The 23,917-nt window shown below is 53.8% G+C and overlaps 3 protein-coding genes across 3 annotated transcripts; 2 read left to right on the top strand and 1 right to left on the bottom strand.

The window, feature by feature from the left end:
- Nucleotides 1-214: 214 nt before the first annotated feature.
- On the top strand, nucleotides 215-1,578 carry B0T26DRAFT_650037 (uncharacterized protein; the record flags this gene model as incomplete). Its single annotated transcript, XM_060438145.1, has 2 exons — nucleotides 215-795; nucleotides 1,317-1,578. 2 exons carry the CDS (start codon nucleotides 215-217, stop codon nucleotides 1,576-1,578), a joined length of 843 nt encoding a protein of 280 aa, XP_060294605.1.
- A 1,810-nt stretch (nucleotides 1,579-3,388) lies between these two features.
- On the bottom strand, nucleotides 3,389-4,222 carry B0T26DRAFT_742055 (uncharacterized protein; the record flags this gene model as incomplete). Its single annotated transcript, XM_060444056.1, has 2 exons — nucleotides 3,389-3,465; nucleotides 3,535-4,222. 2 exons carry the CDS (start codon nucleotides 4,220-4,222, stop codon nucleotides 3,389-3,391), a joined length of 765 nt encoding a protein of 254 aa, XP_060294604.1.
- Nucleotides 4,223-16,428: 12,206 nt separating this feature from the next.
- Nucleotides 16,429-16,867, top strand: B0T26DRAFT_649303 (uncharacterized protein; the record flags this gene model as incomplete). Its single annotated transcript, XM_060438074.1, has 3 exons — nucleotides 16,429-16,553; nucleotides 16,624-16,640; nucleotides 16,788-16,867. 3 exons carry the CDS (start codon nucleotides 16,429-16,431, stop codon nucleotides 16,865-16,867), a joined length of 222 nt encoding a protein of 73 aa, XP_060294603.1.
- Between the last annotated feature and the right edge of the window lie 7,050 nt (nucleotides 16,868-23,917).

Genomic DNA, 23,917 nt, shown 5'->3' with positions numbered 1-23,917 from the left:
ACTCCGTTCCTCGTCCTCCACCCGACAGTAACACCGCTGACGACGGCACACGGATTTTGAGCTGACAACAAACATCGCGCCGACAGCTTTGGGAGAACAATTAAAGAGAAATTCGGCAAGTGCGCCTCGCCGCATCACACATTTGCCCCATCCGTTGCAAGGCACTTCCACTCCGATCCTTCTCGTTTTCTCGGCGCCAAACCGCTCGCTTCCCATGGGTTCCAACGACGTTCCCCCTGAAGGGTGCCCGTGGTGGCTTATTCCGATGCATATGGGACTGCTCGGCGTCGGACTACTGCTCTGGGATGCCACATATGTTCTCATGGTCCGGCGAGCAATGGCGACCAAGTCGTACAGCATGCCGCTGCTGGGCCTGGCCATCAACCTGTCGTGGGAGCTGGTCTACCTCTTCTACGTCGTCGAGATGCCCATCGAGACGGCCGGCTTCCTCTTCTGGCTCCTCCTGGATGTCGGTCTCGTCTACACGACTCTGCGCTTCGCCCCCGAGGACTGGAAGAACACCAGCCCCTGGGTCGGTCGGAACATTGCCTGGATCCTTGCGCTGATGACGGCTGTCGGTTGTTTCGGCAACTACTCGTTCGCCGCGTGGTGGTTGGCGGAGCCCGGCATGGGCTCCGGCGACAAGGCCGGCAAGTGGTGGCACGGCCAAGAGGGACACGACACTACCGAACTGGCTTTCTGGTCCGCGGGCTTCGCTCAGGTCGTGGCGAGCGCTGGGAGTATCGCCATGCTCATAGTACGAGGCCATTCCGGCGGCACGGGATATGCAATCTGGTAAGCCTCGCTTTTCTACACACACACCCTGCTCTGCCTCGCACTCCTCCGTGTCCGCACCTGCACGGAGTAGATTTCTGTCTTTCTCCAAGGAGCTGAGGTCTGCACGAGGTCCTGCCAGGTAAACGACGGCGGATCTCGACATGTTTGCTCCGTCCGCCGAAAGGGGAAAGTCTGTCCGACAGAGGAAAGGTGCGCCAAAACCAGCCACTTGAGGGTGGGTTTGCTTCAACCCGCTCGCGAGTACGTAACAATGTGAGGCCGAGAACGCCACAGACGCGCGCTTGAGGGTCGGATCACATCATGCCCGTCTCCGAAGCGCTTAGCGGTGACCGGTCACATTCATCGGGGGCCGAGACCAAGGCAATGTCACAAATCTGATATGTGACGGGGCCGTGCTCGGCTACTTGGCCAGCCAGTGCCCTTGGATGTTTCTCCAGGGCTGGGGGCATCCCCCGACCGAAGATGCACAGCTACGTCACCTAGTCGGGCCGCAATACGGGAACTAACGTCCATTTTAGGTTCTGTAGGGCCATGGGAACCCTCTTCGGCTTGGTACTCTGCAACGTCCTAATGTGGTGGTATTGGCCCGAGGCCCATGGGTTTATTGTCAGCCCGTTTGCCGTATTCCTGTGGGCTACCGCGATAGCCTGTGATATTGCCTACCCCCTGGTGCTCTGGCAAGTCCGTCGGCTAGAGCAAGTTCTCCCAGACGGGAGGGTTATTGCCGGTGGCGGTCTAGCAAGCAGCCCCAAAACCTTCGGAGTCAAAAAAGGCCAATGATATTTGTGCCGGGCGACAAAACACACCGAGGATTATGCATTCGCACCAAGAGCCCCAATCTCACCGGCTGGTACCCGTTTCAGGTGACGTGGTCGAGAATGCAACACAAAATGAACGCTTTCCAGCTGTTCGGAGGCAAAATGTGACAGATAGCGGGGACAGCACAAACTACATGTGTGAAAAGTCATGTGCCTCTTCGAATGTTTGCTCAAAGTTTGGGTAACTTCAAGTCTAAGAAAACAAGAAAATATCCTATCTGTTCTCTTCTGCTACCATATATCCTTTCTCTTTTAGGCATGTCAGCCCGAAAATTCCACCCTTAATTTGCACCTGAAGCTTCAAAGAGCAATCTAGACCAGTCTTTCCAAGTTCGCCCTACCATGTACGGAGATGTCTTGTCCTGCCGGCAACATCTGGAGGCACGGCAACTGAGTATTCGTCCCGCCGTGTGAGCAGTCACATTGTCTCGGCAGCTATGATGGACAAACACCATTCTCGCATAGGTATATCAGCAGGTTTTGACACCATCCAGGTGCCTCAACATCTCGATTAGTGGTGCGATTTGACGAGATAATTAGTGCCACCGGTGGCTTGCCTTCCTGATCCAATTGGCCAATGCCCCGGAGGTTTAGCTCGACAACGCAGACTCCCATGGCGTCAGGCAGACAACTAACTGTGGGCACGGAGACACCTCCGGGCCAGCAGCCCACCTCCTTACGTACTGAGCAACCCAAGATAAACGCCCCCGAAATTCCGCGCTAGCCTGGCTGAGAGGAGACTGCATGCAAGACTGTACCGAGCTGTCGGGTTGCAGTTCGTGGCTGCCCCCCCTGCCCTGCACGACGACGTAAAGGGAAGCCGGCAACGGGAAAACGGTAACACGCCCGATTAGGACAGCTTTGCCTCGAGTCCGTTTTCTTCACGGCTTGTACAGTACCTTGGGGAATCTGCCATGTATATGTACATGTACATGTAAGTACCTGCTAATTACCTCCCTCGGGAGGTTCCAATTCCCGGAAAAAGCCCTGCTTTGCGGGAAGATTCGTTAACACTGGGAGCATGATCTCCATCAGGACAAGTATGTGGCGGTATTAGACGAGAGTCTGAACATAGGTACCGAACCAGCGTAGTTGACAATTCGTGTCCACCGTAACATCAAGGCTCAAAACACGCTCTTATGGTAACATGATGGTAGCACCAGCAGCCCTTTTGCAATTTTTGTCAGTTAATAACGAGAACCAATTTACGAGTTCGGTTCCCTTCTCCTGCTGCCACCTGTAGTATCGTAATTAATTGCGAACCCAAGCTAATTAGCATTTGATTCTCGCACTCGCCCACCAAACACATCGACAAGACACGTAATTAACCTAGGTGGAGAGCAAGCCGCGGATGGTTTGTTCTGTCATGTCTTTTGGCTGCGCGATAAGGTCCCTGTCGCGTTTGTCCGTCCAGCAATCAACTAGAATCGGCCGTTTACCTAATTGCTTCATTGCTACGGCAATTGTGTGCAAAAGGCAAAGAGTGAGCTCTTTTGCCGTTTGCCAGAACATCACTTGCTAGTATAGGATGAAGACAGGCTTTCGAACTCCATGTCAGGGGGTCTCTGGTACTGATCAATTAAATACCCCCTCTCTCGGATAAAGACTGCGCAAGGGCAGGGGGTTATTATAGCATATAGGAGCATTCGAAACATGTGTCAGCAAATATATACAACTGTCAGGTATATACGTATGTATGTACAGTGAAAGAGGGTGCCGTTCAGTCCGTATTTTTCTTTTCGATTTTTACCTCGGGACTGGCTAATGCCCGGTTAACAAGAGTACGGCCCGGTTGCGGCCGTAAAGTTGCCCGGTTGGTACATGCCCGTCGGATCACCGACGCACTCGGCTTTGCGCAACGTCAGCTTCACTAATATTTTCTCTCTCATCACTTTTCGGAGAAGGGGGTGATGCTTACCAACGGTGACCAGCTTCAGGTTGTTCTGCTTGGCCCAGTTGATGAGCCAGGGCGTCAGGGTGTTGACGGTGCCGGGGTAGACCTCGTGCATAAGAGGAATATGGCCGTTACCCGAGGCGCCGGCGGCGGTGAACTTTTGCTGCGACTGGGCGGGCGTCTTGTTGTCCCAGTCGCCCGAGTCGATGTCGTCGGTGATGACCTTGTAGCCGAGCGTCTTCATGGTGGGCAGGAACTGGCCGCTCGTCTCGAGGTAGGGCGGCCGCATGTAGGCGGGCTTGACGCCGACCAGGTTGACGAGCGCCGTCTCGACCTTGGTCATCTCCTGCTTGATCTTGTCGGCGCTCATGCTGCCCATGTGGCCGTGCGTCCAGCTGTGCGACGCCACCTGGTGGCCCGACGCGAACGCCTTCTGCACCGCCTTGGCCTCCTTGTAGATGCACCCGTACAGCGTGCCCGTCCAGAAGAAGGTCGCCTTGGCTCCGCCCTTGTCGAGCACGTCGACCAGCTGCGACGTGTACTGGTACGGCCCGTCGTCGTATGCCAGGGCTAGCATCCCCGGGCTGGTGCACTTTGTGATGACCACGCCCGCGTTTGGCCCGGCTTTGACGATGTCGATGGGGTTGGATATCGGCATGGTCGCGGCGCCGGCGGCCAGCAAGACGCCGGCGGCGAGAGTTTCAACCAGCATCGTGGCCGTTTATTATGGCCTGTATTTTCTTTCCAACGGGCGTGGTTCTGGAGATGGATCAAGGTCGGATGGGTTTCTCTGCCCTGCTGGCCAGGGGGAGAGCAACTCGAATAGTTAAAGGACAGCCAAGGCCGGTTAATACTACGCGTGCTATTGATCATCCATATTGTGCACGAAGCTGGGGCAGCGGAGAGCCAGACGGGAGGCTCATCTAGCGGCTGCTCCCCTCCATTGGGACATGGCCATGTGGGTTGAAAATGCGGAGAACTAAGCCAACGCGCAGAGGCATCCAAGGCGGGATAGTTGCTTGAATAAGTAGTTGTATATCACAGTCTCCACCTGGCACGCGTGCGGCGAACCGACAACCCGGTGCCAAGATGCCAACGTGACAGCGCAGGCCAATCGACTGGCGCCGGCTGTTAACGGGGCAATCAAAGCGGCGGATACCCCGTAACTGGGAGTCGGGAAACCCAGATTGAAAAGCAGGCACATTAATTGCCGGGGCGAGGCAGGGCGTCGACTTTAACCGCCTTGGGCCTCTGGGGCGAGAGAGGTGGCTGCGGGTGAAAGGCGAACCCCGGATAGAGTGAGCTCAGAGTTGATGTGATAGCCGCAAAGCTGGCTGGCCGTCACCTCATGCCTATGGGTGGTAGTTTCCATTGACTGGTCTCAGTTTTGCACAATGACATCATCAAGTCTGTTGAGTCAAACATGTGCTGACACGGTCAACTGAACAAAAACACAGAAATTGTCTATTTAGGAAGTTGATCAACTTGGAGATGAAAATTGCGAGTTTCTTTCTTTGTTCGATGTCTTAGCTACTCCCTTACCTTGAATCTTTACGCGCTCCTTGCCTGAGAGTTTCACCCAAACAGATGCGTTTCAATGACAACCAGTTATCTGCCAGTCCCTGTCTTACCCGCTGAGTAGTTACCAAGGTAAGAAGCAGCTCGAACGCCACGACTTTGTCAAGGGGTTTTAACACAACAACAGTCCACCTTTTTATGTGGTGCTTGTTGAATTTCTGTCGCTATGAGGCACGAGCTTCGAAGAAAACCGTCCGTAGGGCATCAACACCGGGACTAGTCTAGCTATCAGTGGTCGCTTAGCCAGTCAAACAGAGAAGTGCGCCCAACTTGACCTTTCACCGTCGTCTTGACAATTCTTTAGAGCTAGACGTAACCTGCAGAGCTTATCGAGTGTAGCTGACTGCATGCACATTAAGTTATCGCTGTCAGACTTGGCATGCTCACGCACCTACCTCGCCGCCGGCCCGAGGTAACTGGGAAGTCGGATATCATTACAGAAGTCAGACGAACCCCTTGGTGCCTCAAGGGGACCCAACGGCAATAATGATGGGCGGCTGTGAGAATCCGCCATGCACTGTTCACTGTGGCGTTTCTGGGGCCGCTCTTGGCAAAGCTTGTTGGTACCTCTGTAGCCTGTACGGATACATACGGAGGTTGAATTTTAGAACGTAGTGACCATATGTGTGTGCTTCAGGGGTGACGGTTAGGAAAGTCCGAGGGCCGGGTGTCTAAGCAGAGCAGCGGACAGCGGGAGGGAGCATATCAAGTTCGGGCATCCAGTGTTTCGGGAGACGCGGAGATTGCCTCACACGGTCACATCAAGCGACGAGAACGACACAAGTCCTGTGCATCATTCCAAACAAGCTGGCAGAGGGGTGGGAAAAGGAGGTGGCCGGCTTTGACAGATTGCCATCTGAAGCATCGATCCCCTCACATGTGCTTTGCAGAACTCGATCCAATAATTCTAGGTAGCAACCATGCGTATCAGATAAGACTAGCCAGAGCTCGCTCGCTGCATACGCGGGATGAAGTGGAATAATTAGGTAGCTGGCGTATTAACATGATTAATACATTCTCGAATCTGGTGTCACTGCCACTGTCACTTGCCAATGAGTCTTTGCGACGATAAGCATTAGCAAGGAATAAGCAGGTGGCCTAGAACCAGACTAGAGCAGCTATTTCGGCAATTCAGATAACAGGAAGCGAATCCTGGCGCATGTGCGTGAGATCACGTTTTCCCACGTGGAACAGTCTAGAACGTCCTGTTTCTCGAACGTTGCAGCAGACTCACCACCACCCCGGTTGATTCTTACAAGCTGCCGCTTACTGATACTACGCAATCGGATTTTGCTACCTGTAACGGAGGAAACCGGATTTTCCAGTGGCCTTCGCGGGATTCCGAGAGTGCACGGGAGGTTGGGAGGAAGGGTACGGGGGGTTGTTGACCTTTATTGATCTTTCGATCGACCCATACTTGCATGGCGCAGAGACGTCTCTGTCCCATAACGGGGGGCCGAATATTACCGGTTGGATGCATGCGTGAGGCGCGTCAAAAAACGTCAGCCTTACTGAGGGAGTTGCCAGACGACAAAAAAAAGAACCCTGCCTCCTGCGTACCCAGACATGCATGTACGGTTCAGTATTGTACTAGTGCAAAGCACTAAGGGCGTCTAAACTACCTAATCATCATGTTTCCGAAGCGGTCGGCAATTATTAACAAGCGCAGCTTGGAAACTTGGCACCTTGACTAATTAGTCTTAGTTTTCCATACCTTGAGAGTTTGTTTCCTCAAAGAGTGCAAGGGTAGGTAAGGGTCAGCGTTGGCAGCTCAGCTCAGGAGTTGTCAGCATACTTCGCAGTAGTGTACATGGCTCGACCAGCCAACAGAAAGCGGTTGTTAATATTACGCACACACCGTGCCAGGTGCCTGGTTGAACGATTCGATGCGCTCGTTTGCTTAATCTCCAACGGGGCATCCCTTACAACCTAGACAGTCCAGGCAGGAGGCAGTAGAACTGGTGAAGCTGCAGCAAACCGAAATCCCTCGAATCCATGGCGCGTATGCGGATACGAATACTGGATGGTGCTGTGGGTCATTCCATGTTAGCCAAGCCTTGGATCGAACCACCGAGGCTACATCGCTCGCCCCCCCTAGCGTTTACGGTTATTTCAAATTAAATGGCCCCATCGGCTTTCCAGTCCAGACCTATTCTTCTGATCGGCCCCCGAGCTTCGGGCTCGGGGCTTGCGGCCGCAATTGGAAGGCCGGATTTTCCTACGCATGTCTGAGAGAGCTGCCTTGTTCTATTCCCGGTTTCCTACCGACGACGAAAGGTGATGCAATTAGCCAACAACAACAACAACAACTTCCTCAGTAAGACGTGCATTGAATTAAAGGTAGGTTGTGGGACTCGCATCAACGAGGTACTGGACTGTGTTCTTGGCCCTTTTGGGGTCTCGTTTTCGGGATTGGTAGATGGCATCATGGCACTATGTCCCCGAGCCAAGACCGTTGTTGACAGATTCCCCACGCCAAGTACGCCGACGGTTGTCGGAAGTATGAAAAAATAACCATTGCGAATGGCTTCTTGCACCGGCTGTTGCTAACGTGCAGGAAACGATGGAAAGAATGAGGGAGCCAATTTTTTTTTTGTTTTATTTTTTTTTATTAAAAAGAGAACAGATGGGGAGGCAAAGACGGGAATCTCACAGGGAGTTAGCTTGATAAGAACAGGGAAAGAGAGCTAGGAAACAAAGACGTGAACAAGACGCGATTCCGTTGTGTTCCGTGGGGCCGGCACCGCGTCGCCGGGCACGGAGTACCTACTCCGCATTCTCGGGACATATCTTACCTCTCGCGCGCGCCGCATCGCCCGAGTCATCGGGAATTAGAATTGTCGCGTATATTACGGACTGGTGGAAGGGGAAAAAAAAACGGCGCCGGAACGCGGCTCGGAAATCGGCCGGCAGAGCTAGCTAGCCACACCTACCCCTTTTCCTATTATCTCATCAGCAGCATCTTAGGCTCTGTCCCAACTGCAGAATACGTACGGAGTACGTAATTGATGAAACCTCGGGCGGGGGTTCTCGGCACTCTCAAACCACACCACACACCATCACTCATGTGTTCCCCGTTCTCGCACTCGCATAAATGTGGGATAGGGTTTGTCCTCGTTCCTTTCCACTCCATGTTGGGTGGCGGCCCAGTCTCGGACTCGAGCCTGTCGGGGACCGTGATAACAGCGTGACCGGCTCGGACTTTTACGATTTGCCTACCTTGGTAGGTAGGACAGGCCACGGCAAATGCCGTTGGAACCTTGATCGTGGCTATGCACGTCGCCGTCTTGGGTTTGGGGAGCGAGGAAGAAGGGGATGAGGCTTGCATTCGGAATGCCCTGACTTTCATTGGTGTGAAATGGAAGCCAGAGCCGGGGAGTTGCGGAGGAATAATGTGGCCGGCGGGGGGCAACGAACGAGATGAGGGTTCTGTGCGGCTCGAATCACAAGCTTAATTCGGTTGCTGCTGCCGCTGCAGCGCGGAAAACCCAACCCCTTTCAAGTTCGCGCCCGTGATGGAAAAGTACTAGCAGCTAGGGGTTCAGCGTTGCTACCGAGTACTTTTGTAAAGAATCCTGTGGCTTCCAGACCTTCCTTGGAAGCTTGCCCATCTCCTGGCTGGGTAAAAACATGGGGTAAAATCCCGAATTCCGCAGTACAGCAGGGGCCGACGCAATGCCGGGACATCTCTGGTGATAGTGACGGCGAAGGGAAATGGGGCCATGCATGCTCGAATAGACTCTCCTCGGGTGGCCTACCCTAAGTGCGGCCAAGCAACCCAAGGAGTATGATGCCTTCTGACTCCAGGAAGCTGGGCAGTCACCAGTGACTGTTTTACCCCGCTATTTTGAGTTGTTGCTCTTGGATCCGAGGGCTCGGGCATGCCACCTGAACCTGTAACATGAGTTGTGGGGTAGGGAGTGCCAAAGGCCCCAGGTTCCCGTAATCCTCACCCCGCACTATCTTGTTTTTCTCGTCAGCTCAGCACAGGCCGGCATTGTCGGAATCCCGCTCCCGCAGGGGCGGTAGACCGGTGGCTGCTGCTGGCTGAAAAGGCGCTCCGGGACACCTTCACCCCGCAGTCCCTTTCTTCGGAGACGGCCTGCACATATGTGCAGTACAGTACATCTTCCTTACCTACCTAGGTAGCCAAGGCTCTGTAGTGTGCATTGGAAACGAAATGTAGTTAGTGTTTGGAGGCTGAATACCTCGTAATCGTCGCACTGACGTTTGCCTGCCGCCCCTTATCCGAGCCATCAATCAGGTCATGGGCGGCCGGGCTAATGCAATGCAAACTGCATGCACATGCAAGTTGCCCGGGCGTGCGTGACTTCGTCGAGACACAATGAAGCCGATTGGACACTCAAATCCTTTTTTCTTTTCACTTACTGTGTAGATTCGATATGGAGGATCACCGGTGTGCCTCAGCAGCTTTGACATTTGAACATCGCTGGCAAAGGAGACCTGTGTTTCCTAAAAAGCGGCATTGTTTCCTGGATTCAGCATAGCATGTGATTGTCGCCGCGTCTAGTGCCGGCAGGATGCATCACAACCTGGTACATCCGCAAATCCGCAAATCCGCGAAACTTCAGCCGAGTGAACAGCAGTTCGAGACATTGCGAGAAAATCCCGAGGATTCGACTTTGAAGAACGCTGACCAAGCTTGACAAAGGGCTCCTAACTTATTACTTGGCGGCTACGCCATGGATGCCTCGCACAGGTTCAAGCCAACTTGGCACAGGGGTTGGGACTGGGCAAGCGTCAAGCGGAACCAACTCCGAGCCCTAGACGCCAAGTCAATGAAGCTGGCGCGGCGCGTCCCGAGGGCTTATTACCGCGCCGAGACAGGTTAGTTAGGAGGTGAACAGACACCTCTTACTGAGTGGCTTTGTCTTCGCTTCGAACTGGTAGCCATCTTTTCACCAGCTTCGCTTCCTTTGTGTTTGCTGAGCGAGGGGCCTAGCCGTCATTCCTCGGTCTTGACTGTTGACCGGCTGCCGTCTACACCACGGCACTCATCCCCTACTCGCAGGTTCCGTGTTCTGTGTCTGCAATCTTTTGAACCTAGTCCTTGTAGGGTACTACGAAGTGGTTGTCCTCAACTTAGTAAGGCGGTTTACCGTGGCTTGGGGATTTATCATTGCCTTCGGGGACCTGGCCATAAGTTAGTAGTGCAGTACCAAGCACATCTCGTTGAAGATCGAAGGATGGTGAGTGAAACCTTGGCGGTGTAATAGCCGTGAATGACGCCTTGATTCTTCAGGGGAGTTGTGCATCTTGGGTTGCTGATAACTTTTCTTTCTTTTGCGATTCCCAGTGACTCGGTTGATGTGTGGGGTAGGGAACGGGGTGTGGGGAATCGGGGGTTTAAGAGTTTGTAGGGAGCGGACGAATGCTGTAATTCCGAAGCTTGTGACTGGGCAGGTATGCATCTTTCTGAGTTGAGATCCCATCAAGCGGACGCAATAGGACCCCCATAGAATAGAAACTATTGATGGCAGCTGAGACTTCTTTGTTGCGAAGCACCTCGGCCGTGGAGAGGGGAGGTGGGCTTGACTTGGCGTCGTTCTGCCTGGGGAGGCTGCCAGGGAGCCTGTCCGGGGAGACGCAGATCCCAGTTCCGCGCTGTCGGCAGCGAGACTGTGCAGCACCTAAGATTCCATATCGAACCCAAGACGGCGAGCTGGGTCAACGCCATCGAAATCGGGTTTCCTGGCCGCTGCTTAAAGCCACTAGCGTCCAGGGTTCACAGCCAGCCACCGATTGGGGCTAAGGCAGCCTTCTCGCCGCACGACTCAGTCGTTGTGCAACCCGTAATCCCGTTGTGCTTTGACCTGATAGCCTCGCCCGATTCTCTGCAGGATCTTGAAACACATGGATAGTTGGACAAACCATGCAAAACTTCTCACCACCCCATGGCGTTGGCGTTGTTGTTGCCGTCATTGCTGGTGACTTGGCCTTGTTGTTTTTGCTGTGGCTAATGAGTAAGTCAGCGCCAAAGTCATCCTCGGACCTTGGCCAATCCTTCGTCTGGGAGGTTTAGGTAGTTTATAACTCAGGCGTCATATTGATAATGACACCTTGCCGAGTGGCCAAGAGATTTATCCAGGACGCGCGCGTGCAAGGTTCTTGATCTTCATCCCCGCCGCCGTTCTCTCGGAGCCGAGTAATTCTTCCGTCGTTAGCACCTATCAACAGGTCGTGCTCGACAGCTAGCGGGAGTGGAAGACCTATGAATGGGCTAGCTTGGACCCCGGGGACTCGGGAGGATTGGAAAGTCTGCGCCTCTGATGTTCCCGCGCTCGACAAGAACCAACCCATGGAAGCTGGAAAAGACGGGGACAAGGAAAAAATGTTGCCGATAGGTTGCTGAACGGCCAGGACGGGGGAAGATGGAGAGAACATGGAAGGTTTTGGGTGGAAAGCACATCCGAATGCAGTAGGGTTAGGGAGCACGTCGTCGTGCCCCGAGGCTTCATTGTTCTTGACAAACAAGAGTGCTTGCCCAATGGAAAGTTCGGACAACCCTTTGCATCGTCAAGGCACTCAATCGACGATGCCATGCCTACCATGTGGGTAAATGCTGAAGATCGTGAGGCAATAACTTGAGGGTGCCAAGAAAAAAAAAGAGGAAAGAGGGAGCGAGTCGGAAAAGGGAAGATAACCAGAATAGGAAGGCACCCGTGTGTGTAGTGTGTAGGTAGGTAGTGAGCCGCGTGGAGCATCGTCTGCTCCTGCCATTCAACAACTAGTACTGTACGAAGCACCTTCCGGCCGGTACATTCCAGATCAATCTTCGAACGGCAAGCCATGGCCTGTTCCTGAAACCAGTGAATCCGCTTTTATGGCGACTTACTCAGAAAACCGAAGGATGCCCGTGCGACAAGGAGCACGCCCTGGGAATAATACCTCTGGGGCTGGGATGGTGATGATGATGGGTTCGGTTGCCCTGGAGCCGGCGAGCTTCTAGGGGTTCGAGGGGCTTCCAAGGCTCCACCAGTGTCCACCCGATCTCGACTCCACACGGACAAGACAGCCGCAACGGGAGGGCGAGGGCGATGCAAAATTCTCAGATATTAGCTCGTTATCGAGCTCCGCAACCACCGATGTGGGTGTGGATAAGTCGATCTGGAAACCCTAGCCAAAGAGGGTTTCACGAGCAGCTTGCGGTCCAACTGCCTAAAAAACTACCACGGAGAAGGAGAGCCAAGGCAGGCAGCACAAACACTCCCGAGGTCGCGCGCTGCGTCTGTGAGTGCCTGCCTCCGCTATCACGCCACCAGATGCACTGTTTATTTGCTAGCGGGGTTTGACCTGAGCTGAGGTTTGGCGCCTCGACAAAGCCATGGTCTTGTTGGTCTCGTCTCGTTTCGTCTCGCCTTGTCCCTCCAAGGCCCTGTCGGAGAGGGCATCTCTGAAGGCCCTGTGAGCGCGAGTCCTGTCTTCAAGGTTGCTCCTTGGGGCAAAAAGATTGCCATGCTCCGTCTGAGAGCGAACTGAAATTCCCTCCCCCTCCTCCCGAACCGCGGTTCGCCTTCACATGGGTTCCTCGTCGGCTCCGCACCATGTAGTTGCAGTGCAGGGCGCAAGGGGAAGCCGTTACTCCCACGCTGGCAGCACCACGGATTAGGTGCCGTACTACCTGTGGACTAACGGGCTCTTGTGGCTAGCCTGCAGCGGCGACCCTACCTGAGTGGAATCGCTAGAAGCACAATGGAAGCCTCATGCTCTGAATCCCCACATCCGAGGAAAAGATTGCGCAGGGGTTTCCCAGATAACATCCATGCACGGCCTCCAGAGTCGTCGCCGTCCAGTCGGGATTGCATCTCCGTCTGAATCGATTGGCCCAAGCCGACCTGACCGGGATCCTTCCACCTGTCCTAGTTCATACGACGGACGGAGCAAAGTCCGCACCGCCTCCTTCACCGGTGAGGGGGCCGTCGCGGCCACACAAGACGCCCTGAGGGGACAGGGGCACGTGGCGCTTGACATGGCGCTGCTGCATTGCCAAGGAATGGCAGTCGCTTCAAGACGCCACATTTTGTCATGGCTGACTTCTGACTCGCCGGACGGTTTTCAGTTGACTCTCTCTCTTCCACAAACCTCGCTCACGTCTTCGGCACCTCTCAGCGATCCCTGCGCTGCGTGATTGATTGGCGGATTGCGAACGAGAACGGAGTCCGGGGTCGCGTATCCGCACTCCGTACAAAAATTTCCTGAAGCTGTGGCACCCGGCTGCCCGCGGAGGTTATTTTATATACTTTAGGTTGTAGTGTTTACTGTCATTGGAGAATAGGAAGCAGGACGACAAGAAATTAGAGCTCTGAAGCACGATGAAGCCTCGCACAGTTTGTTCATCGGAGACCGGACTTGAGACTCCGCCTTAACTCCGGTGGCTTGAAGCCCTCGCTTGGCACTGGGGTATCAGGACACCAGTAGACTGGGCTGCTACGAGTGCGGATGGAATCCGCGTATATTTATTAGGCCTGTAATCCAGGTTTATACGGTAAATACGACACTGTCGTACATGGTGAAACTGATGTAATGTACGAACAATACATCGTCCATACATACAGACAGTCCTGGAGCGCTACTGAGCGAAGTCCGCTCAGCGGGCAGACATGGGTGCCCCACCAAATGGCCTTGCCTGCTGAAAGCATCCCTCTTTCACTTACTTACATAGGTAGTTCTTGGTAAGTTGATTCGAGAGAACTCCAGCTACCTATAGCTTCGATGACTTGTCCGGGCCAAAACACAACATATTTTTACCAACGAGCCCGCGACCCGGTTCCGGGCAGTTGGGCAGAGCGGTCAGTGCATGTATGCAATGCAGGCTGGAAACTAGTGCATACATTCAGAGGCAAGAAAGGGTGTGCTGCGGCTGCCAGTGTGAGAGCAAGGAAGCCGTTGGCCAATGTCCGATATGGAAGCCGGGCCCCGTTAAGATGTTACACGTGGAGTTGCTTCGTGCCTCCGGTAGCTCGGAACACGAAAAAAACTTAGACAAATCCAACTTTATTCTCTTTCCCTACAGTGAAACATCATAGGGTTATGAGAGAAATGGACCTTTGGGTTACTTTTTTGCTGGCCACTATACTTCCCATGTGCATTTGTTCAAGACTGACTACACATGGACATGTCGTTTCAAGTTGAGAAGCTCCCTCGTTGGCTCAGCCTCCGTTATGTGCAGCCAGGTCCCCCGCCTTTTGTCTAAACTCGGGTACCCCATACGGACTAATGGGCCTGACGCCCTAAGGTAAGGTACAGCACGTACCGAAGATACCAAATACTGCCACAAGGGCATTAGAAGGTGGGAATATCTCGACTATCCATTGCTGGTACCGTAACCCAAGTAGTAGGGAATATTGAATATTAGTACTGCGTATGTGCAGTACAAGATTTTGTTCGGAAGACGGGAGGTGCAGCACGGGGTACCTTCATTGGAACCAAGCGACCGAATCGCAGCCTGTACCCGTCTCGCCGCCCGTTTTCTACTTCGCCAATCCGATGATGCGGGACCGTCCCGAAGCCGCCCCAAAACGGAGGAAGGACAAGTTGCAGCCTCGCCTCGCTTCCTCTAGCTCTAGCAAATGCAGCAACAAGTGCATTTGACTTGACCCGGGGTTGGCCAGCAGCGCATAGAACATACGGCATTCCGTGGTTCTGCCGCTTCACCAGGTTCAGGGTCACGGGAGCAGCGAGGTGTACTATGGGATGAACCTAGGACAACGCGAGGTTTACAGTCGAATACGGTCGAGTGGCTTGTCTGTTAGCGCGAAACCAAACTCCAGGGTACCTGGGCCGAAGGTGGAATGTTAACTGTGTTTAGGGGTGGGCTTCTCAGCCTTAAAAAAAACCAGTTGGGTAGGTAGGTAGGAAGAGAACGCGGATGAAGGGTGGTCAAGAAAGTGCAATTACTTGCGGAAGTCTGCTCATTGTGTTGCTGTGTCGAGTTGGAAAACATCGTGAAGTCTACCATGTACGGATACTGTAACAGGTACCTTCTGGGTGTCTTAGCGGTACGAAGTACTCGGTACACGCGATCAAAGCACGGGAGGTGCAAGTGTCCTAGCACTGTCATCAAAGCACATCCAAGCCCAACGCTTCGCAGCTGGAAGGGGCACGAGTGGCCACGAGCTCTTCGAAGATGCGCACTAGTGCACCATAGCTCGGGATGAATTACAGCAAGCAGCCCAACCCGTTGTTAGCGCTGAGGCAACTGTTGCGCCGATTGGATTTCACTGTTTTAGGCCAGCCAAAAAAGAATAGTACTCCGTAACGACAGGACTGAGCACGTCGTACAAAGGGACAGATCGCGGTGTGCAATTTCCTCTTTTGTGCCTGTAGATCTGGGAAAATCAGACTGCTTTGCGCCGAGATGCGCTATGTGCGCAAAGGCCTCGCCGTCCTATCTAGAACTAGATCTAAGGGAGGTACTTGATCCGCAGACCAATCTCTTCCATTTCATGTTGGTGTGTCGGTGGATGGAGTGAGGTATGGAGACGTTCCGCTGATGAGAGTCGAGACTGAGGTGACCTGGGAGTTTCCATGGGACAAGGGCAGACCCCGTTTCGAGCACAGCTCTGGGTCTTCGGCGATTCTCCGAGTTTGGGACGCTGCCCTGCCCTTCCAAGGCTTCTTCCATTCCACAATCCCTGCCCTTCCCTCCTGTTTCCACCCCCCCTCTCCTCTCTCGGCCCGGCTCGCTCTGCTTATTTGCACACCCGCCCTGCCACTTGGTGCCAGCCAGTCTGGTAACTGTACATACGTGGGCCTGCCATGGGGGAGGGACGGAGGGGACACCTCGGACTCGTCAATACCCACAACCGCATCCATCAAGCCCAGCTATACTACACACGCTAGCTATATTTCCCTACCCCCTAAGGCACCCTGCCCTGCGAGAGACTGCATGAAGCCCCAGCATCAAGCACAGGCATGGATGGGCCCCTACCGTTCCCACAAGGTGACGGCTTCGTCCAGTCGCTCGTGGGCTTCTTTTGCTTGGGACGATAGTCGGCCTTAAATACAACCTCATTCCCACCATCACTGAAGCTATCTGTTCTGCTCCCACCAAAGGATCCCGCACCATCCCGCAGCTTCGTCAACACTGCTCCGTATACTCGCACGTACATACTTCGTACATACATCCAGCTTCAACCAAGGCAGCCCCGGCTCTCTCGTCTAAACCTCTCGTCTCTACGTCTGCATCTGCCGCACCTGGACCTGCCGCACCTAGACCTGCATCTCCATCTGCATCTGCTACATCGTGCTTCTCCTGCACGACGTCTCCGCCAGGCTATCAACCTCGAACAACAAACAGCAACACTTCGGCTCTCCACCATGTGCGATTACACACAAAGAGAATACTCGTGCGGCCACTTCCGCTGGATCGCCTCCAAGTGGTGCAATGACTACCAGATCACCCACAAGAGGTGTCAACCCAACGTCACACATTTCGAATACAGGTATGAGAGCCCTCGCCAACTATCGGTCTTGCTCGGTTCTCTACAAGTACTAACTCTGGTCTCCTTTCAGGGCAGATGAACTTTGTGGTACGTGATGGGCGAACTCTCCGCATGGTGGTCTCTCCCTTTTGGGGGTTGAGTCTTGATTCACTTTCTAGGGAATACTGTGTCCCTTATATCCTTCCAGTCCGCTGGCCTCCCCGGAGAGAACCTAGTCTAACACATTTCACGCAGGCGAGTGCAAGCCGAAAACATACCCGCCGTGGGAGAACATGATCAAGCGCCCTAAGCACAGCAGCTATTCTTCCTACTAGAGGATCATGTACCGTCTCAAAGACGGAGGAAGGGAATTCGTCTGCTCTCGTCACGCCCGGCGACAACTCCCTCTCTCACGAACTTCTGGGTTTTCTTTTTTCGAGAGGGTCGGATCCGGACGAGGAGCTGCATTTTGGGAAAAGGAGGGAGCATAGCGAGCGACAAACTGCATCTTTTTTCTTTCCTTTTCTCTCGGACGAACCCAACATTATACCGCACGCGCATCACACACACCTGGCACGCCTTAATACAGACTTGAGGACCAAAGATGACACACGCACACGCACCCCACGATAGAAAGCCTGGATCGAGCACCGACGACGATGTTTCGGAATTCAGCATCCAGCGACGCAACCCATCCCCCGCAAGAGAAACGGCGACGGGCAAGACTGAGGAGAGCCGGCAACAGCAGAAACTCTTCTGATTCGGACCCTCCTATAGGAATGGGACGGACAAACGGACGGCCGGATGGCAGACGACAGACTCGCTCGACGGCAGCGACCACGATACAACCTCAGCCCCGGCACCAAATTTTTGGACTCGAAATTGTTCCCCTCACCAAGATATGATCGTCGTATTGTTTTTCTGCTGGCCAGACAAGAGCAGACCGGCAACTTGCGCAGCCAGACAAACCGACGCTGCGGGTGGGACTGGCTCCGCGCACAACAGCCCGGGCGCCCTCTCCCTCAGGGCAGCGTGATTTAGGGGACCGCTACAGGGGGAAGGCGCCACCTTGAACGCGAACGCCGTGGCGGGCCCTTCAACCTAGCAGCCCACAGGGCATAGTGCAGGGCAGGCTAGGTACGAACCCGGCCTTTGCAAGGTACAGACGCCATGTACTGTACCCCCCTAAGGTGGGGGGCGGGCAGCGCCTGATTGGGGCTGCCCGGGCAGGGAGGGAAATGCGCGATAGAGGCGCGCGCGCGCGGGGGAATTAGGAATTGGGGAGTTGTGCCACCTCCACTTTCTCACTTTCCTTGGGCTTGCTGCTGCTCCTGCCCTGCCCTGCTGGGTCCGGTCGCTGCTGCCCTAAGAGCGATAGCACGGACCAGGGGCAACCCCAGTGCATGCTCGCCAGCACCGCCCAAACAGGCAGTGTGCCGTAGGCGGGTCGCCCCCTTCGTCCCCAAAAACGCCCCCTCGTCGAGATCAACCCCTCTGTCTGGTGCACCAATCCCTCGGGCCACTCTGGATGCAACATCATCCATCTTCTGCCTCCCGCTGTCTGGTGTCAGGTTGTCGCGTCACATCGACTGTCTGTCTGTGTGCCTGTCCTACCGTCTTGCCTTTCTCTTGCACTCTTTCCCCCTCTAGGCTTTTGATTTTGTCTTTTTTATATTATATTAAACATTGGGATGGAACTATGGTGTTTTTGGTTTCCTCAATTGGGGCGCAAAACTTGGGGATACCTGAAATATATATTTCTTTGTAACATTTTTCTTTCAGGGGCCCAATTGGGGGAGGCTTTCTTACAATTTAACATGGACCAAAAGGAACTAAAACTAAAAGACTACCTAAATACCCTCTGACCATCGTCGCCGTCAATTACTTGGTGATTGCTTGACTTCTCTTCTCTACCAAAAAGGAGAGAGTTCATATTATGAAATTGGACCGTGTGTGGATCGTGCACTTTCAGCGCTCTGTTCAGGAACCTCGGTGAGAATTTAGGGCCTCCTTCCCTGTATGCTCCCGCATCATCGATCTCATTTAGGTATTCCGTATTAAGCATTGAGATCATCCCCATCGGCATTCTATTTCTCTCTTGAACACAGCACGTGGCAAGGACAATCAGCAAGCATAATTTGAGCAATGGAGCAATGCGAAGCTCGTGACTCCTCTCCTAGGATTTCTTTCTTTTTTTTCCTTATTCTAGGCATCAATCTGCAGACAGGGGCCCCCAGCATTGTGTTGGACTTGAGCAAGTCCATGGAGAAACCCTCTAGGGTGGGGGGGGGAGGAGGGGCCAACCCCCAAACGGAAAGTACCACTGTTTCCTTTTGCAACTATTTTTCCTTTCTTTTTCGACACTCTGGGCTAATTAACTCAAATACTCACCATAATCATCACGGGGCTCGAACCAGTTCTCCCCCTCCCCTGCCTCGCTAACTATATGAAAAAAAAGAAAAAAGAAAATAAAAAGGGGGTGTGCAGATATTACGGCCTTTTTCAATAGCGCTGCACACTCCATTTTTGAGGTAGCTACTCACCTTGTTGGTTGGATCAACAAAATAGGAGGGGGGGCATCGGACAATGGACTTTGTTCACCCGAATGCGATCATCAGCAGGGATATTGTCTCGGTTTCCTGAAGCGGCCACATGCAGAGCCCCCCCGCCGTTCTCGAAGCTCTGCGGAATTGTCCAACCCCTCCGGCGGAGCTTGTGGTCAAGGCCCGGCAACCAATCTCACGGAATCTCATGGGGCTGGCATGGCTTAACGCCCAAAAAAAAGTGACCAGCAGACAGAAACCGACTGGGGTTCGGTGCTCGCTGTCAAGAATACCACCGCGCGCCCCAATCAGGACATTTGCGCTGACTCGCGATCTCTTTTACTCTCCGTCCGCCGTGTCACGGTCACGGTCACGACCAGCAGCTCGCTCGAGCCTCGAGCACCCGGACACGGTGAACTCCGTCAAACGGCCAGGGCGGCCCAATTATTACCTTAGGGCGCTGCCGAAGTAGGCAGCCTAGCTGTAAGTCAGACGGTAGGGCCGCAGAGCCCCGGCATTCCTACCCTCATTCTATGTTTTGCAATAAAGCTCCTTGCCAAGGTAGCATCGTTCAGTCAATTGCTGCCGATAACGTTTGCTGGGAAACCTCACTCCTCCCCCCCCTCCTCCCCCTAATTCCCCCGGAACCCCCACGAACATTGAATTTCGCATCTCCACGAAACCCGAGAGTGACACAAGCGGGCAATTTAGGAGGTAATGGAAAACGAGATTGACTTGTCGTATTCTCTAGCCCCGACGCTTTCCGGGTTTAGAGTGCGTATTACCGGCGTCTGAGGCGGGACTTGGTCGCGTGTTTTTGCTATTCCTTTTTCTTATTTTGTCGACAGGATGGCTTTACTGTTGATTTCTTATCTTTCTTATCTTTCTTATCAATCTTATCAATCTGCAACGTCAAATATCTAGCACAAGATGTTGTTTCCGGAGTCAAAAGGGGCTTCTTCAGCCCTCAAGCACGTGCTAGCAATGACGGACGTATCGGATTTGCGGTTGGGTTGACAACACATTGGGACTCGTGGGGAAAATGGGGATCACGGTGAGGTCAAAATGCGGGGGGTGGGGTTGGGAAAGAAAGATGTACATTTAAGTACCTCCTCAGTGTCTCCCACGCCAGCCAGTGTGTAGCATGGAACCTAACCTCAAAGAAGGTAGGAGGGCCACATTGACGCCTGATCCCGATGCCATCAAAAGACCCGGAGGAAGAATCGACTGTCGGATGTTGCAACTCGCAGTGACGTCGGGGAGGTCTGGCAGGGTGTGGTGTGTGTGTGCGTGTGTGTGTATGTGTGTGTGTGTGTGTGTGTGTGTGTGTGTGTGTGTGTGTGTGTGGGCTGAAATGGGTGTCTCTTTGACGAAAGATATCAAATCAACACCAGCCAAGTCAGCGACTAGTGAGACTGAAACCTCCATCTCGCACCTTTGTGACACCGCTTTTATTGCCTCGCCATCGACGTCTAGGCTCGCCATCGGCAAGTTGCCATCTTGTCCTCCACAACGACGGCTTCGACATCGCCGCCACGACTCTCACTGTTACCCGGAGGGTTGGGCATGTTTGCTTCCGCTGTCCTCGTCTCGAAGGACCTTCTGCCGAGAGTAAGCCACTCGGAGGAAATTTGCGGAGCGCAGGAGAGGGATGCAGCGCCAGGTCATCATCACCCTATCCGACCATTGGCCTGGTTGAGTGTGCGTTGCTCATATGCCCGGTCAGGCACCAGGCAGCCGCTATTGGAAGTCGATATAATGCTGCACCGCTTGACGTTACTGTGCAGCGTGGCTCTTGAAAGCCGACGTCGTCCAGTCGAAGACGCCGGCAGCCCCAAGAAAAGACACTGGGAGAAACAAAACTAGTCATCAGTAGCAAGAAAATATGCCGTCTCTTGCCGGCAAGCGGCAGCGTAGCAATACCTACCTACCTTAGCCTCATACCGCTGTAGAACCAGTCAGTATTCTACGTCTCGATGTTGTTTGGCTACCCGGAGCCAAGCAGGATGCTGCCGACTAGTAATGGAGTCGGTGCAACGAGATAGCAAGAGCACGAAACAACAAAGTTTCCGGAGGATGCCGGCGTGTTGAGCAAGTGCCTAACAAAGTCCCATACCTTAGCATCTAGCCGCTACGCTGGAAGCACGACGGCGTGGGAGTTGTCGACCTCAGAACTGAGGCTAGTTAAGGGGAAAGTGTCAAGGGGATGGGTGACATCGCGAGCTAAAGGAGCGGCCCTAACGACCGGTCTTCTTCATGCGGGCGCGTGCCGGCCGGGAAAGCTGGGCAAGAATCGGTATGTTCAGTGATGAAGTTGACGGTGGACACCATGCGGTGCGGCAGTCCTGGGAGCCGCGACAGTATGGCGAAGCGAACCAGTTTCGAGGCGGAGCTGACGACGACGCAGCGTTTCACCCGTCTTCCAATACTCTCGCACTTGTTGGCCGTTTTTCTTGATGCCTTTGTCGAGACAAGACAGGACAGAACACAAGACCCCTATTTCGCAGGCCGCTGTTGCATCCCCCCGTTGTCGATATCCGTACATGTACATGTAGCGTTAATCCCAGCATATTTGTGCGTAAGCAAACGGTTTTACCTAGGCACTTGTCTAGCTGCAGAGCTACCGAGTCTACCGATGTTGGCCAGACCAGCTGCAAATTCTTAATTCTTAGCGTCGACGGCGGTTGTTCGTGAACGTGTGTGGGTGGAGGCGTTAGCGAGGACGACCCCCATCCGATCCCGTCATCCAAAAGTCGACCGTGCAGGCGGCACATTTTTCTTTACCTTGGTTGCACCGCATGCACAGACGCAGCTTCTAGTTCTCACCAGTCAATAGACTCCATACCATAACGTGTCTTTGCCGACGTCGAAAGCCGCCTTGTCTCACCGTGTGCCAAACAAGACTGCAGATTGTCAGGGGGGACGATAGCTTCCCAGGCTCATTACTTCTCGGCCTGGATCGAGTAAGGCCTTCACAGCCAACTGCTCCCGTATCCCACCTCTAAGAAAAGGCAAATAGCCGAATGATGCAAGAATAGGCGGATGTTCCAAGTTAGCCCGCGGCTCTTAGCAGCTTGGCTGCAGCGAGACGTGCAAACTGCGTTGGTTCCAAGGAACCTAACTGAACTAGAAAGAAGTGGCTTGTCTGTGCCATGGAATAATTAGGCGGTACCGAAACCTGCTGATTTGGCGAGGTATGTAAGATTGTAGTGTAGGTATTGTCTGTATGGAATACCTTACCCACTGGTAATCATAGTCGTCCGATACCTGCTGCTTATCTTCAGCTTGTTGTTGTAACATTGACCCTTGGGAGGGTTGTTTGCCCAACAGCATTGGCATGGGAAGGAAAGCACCAACCTGCAAGGTTAAGTCTCCTTTGCAAGACCCCGGGCCCTCTTTCGTAGCTCGTAGCAGTGATTCGGGGCTCCATGCTTTGCACAAATGCACTCTGTATCTGCACTGTAGTATAGGTACGGAGTAATTCGCAAGGATGGTAAGAGGCACTGGGATAGATAATTATCGCAAGGTGTTGGGGGTGCGATACGGGATAATCGTCAAAGAAAGGAGCACGGGCAGATACACTGGAGGTTGGATGCACCTGCCAATTGTGGTGGCGCTCTAAAGCACATACCCAACTGGCATCCTGGTTACGGGCTGGCGGCTGCCCCGCGTTGCAGGCGGCCTTGCAGTGTAGCGCCTGCGGGTTGTGATTTTCGTCGTCCGTCCAAGACTCCAACAAAGGTAATTCCACCCAAAAAGCCTCGGTTTTTGGAATTGAAGCGGCCGCCTGCACGGTGGGCGATCTCTGGTATCTGCAAATCACACTCCTGATATTCGAGGCCTGCGCATTCCCATTTTTCCAACTCCAATCTTTCTTCTGTTCCAATGCCGGACATCTGCAGATACCCCGAGACCCCGATCGCAGTTCAAGTTGTAGGATGGCCCAGGATAGGACTAGGGATGGGACCGCGACCGTGTCTTGACCTCTTCAGTCCATCTCGTGCCCGGGATCAAAATCCCAAATCCTCTCCTCGCGTGTCCGTATGCACCTTGACTCTGGCTACTACGGATGCACCTCAACCTCAATCTGCCAACTTTGGCTTGGTTTCGCGAAATAGTTAGCCTGTCTCTTGACTGGCTCCCCGGGAAATCGGCAGGGCCTGACCAACCGCTCCGCCTGAGATTCTCAAGAGTTGCGACCGAGATTCAGACCCTCGTAGTCCCTGTCCGTCCATGTCTTCAGATACTGACTAGGCTGGATGACCCGATCTGACAGCGGTGAGGCTGTCACTAATGACAGAGATTTGCGGAGATCGATCTCACAGGCCGGCTGTTGCGCCCCTGCCTCTCCTCGCAATGGATGGCCAAGGACGGGAGAAATCGAAAGCCACGGCCTCTTCTTCGTCCTATCATGACGCGATCGGACACATCCAGGCGCCCAGCGACTCGTGCCGTTGCGCGGCTTTGCATGGATGATTTTGTGGAAGGGATTGTCTGACCATCCACTGTCGCACCAACATCAAACCCCGGACGAGCCCAGCCAGAGTCGGTCTCCGCGTTGGTTACCAGGTGCCCAAATAGATGTGTCGCACCGGAGTTGCAAATGCTAACTACAAAATGCCAAGCTAGACGCGTCACTAATCCGTACTCTAAACGGCATCAAGTTGGCCACGGCCCTGCAAATCTCGCCCTAAAGGGACGTTGAGGGAGGGTTCTGCGCCCTTCATATGCGCCAAATTGGCTTGAGTGCCGTCGAGGTAGTCGATCCGCGACCGACATGCCCCCTATATCACCTGATTGCCTGTTGCTGCGATCGTTAAGTTGACCCCTCTCTGGAACCCC

This window comes from Lasiosphaeria miniovina (genome assembly GCF_030549165.1).
Source record: "Lasiosphaeria miniovina strain SMH2392-1A chromosome Unknown B0T26scaffold_5, whole genome shotgun sequence".
In the NCBI taxonomy this organism is placed as follows: Eukaryota; Fungi; Ascomycota; class Sordariomycetes; order Sordariales; family Lasiosphaeriaceae; genus Lasiosphaeria; species Lasiosphaeria miniovina.
This window is presented reverse-complemented; position numbering and strand designations above follow the sequence as displayed.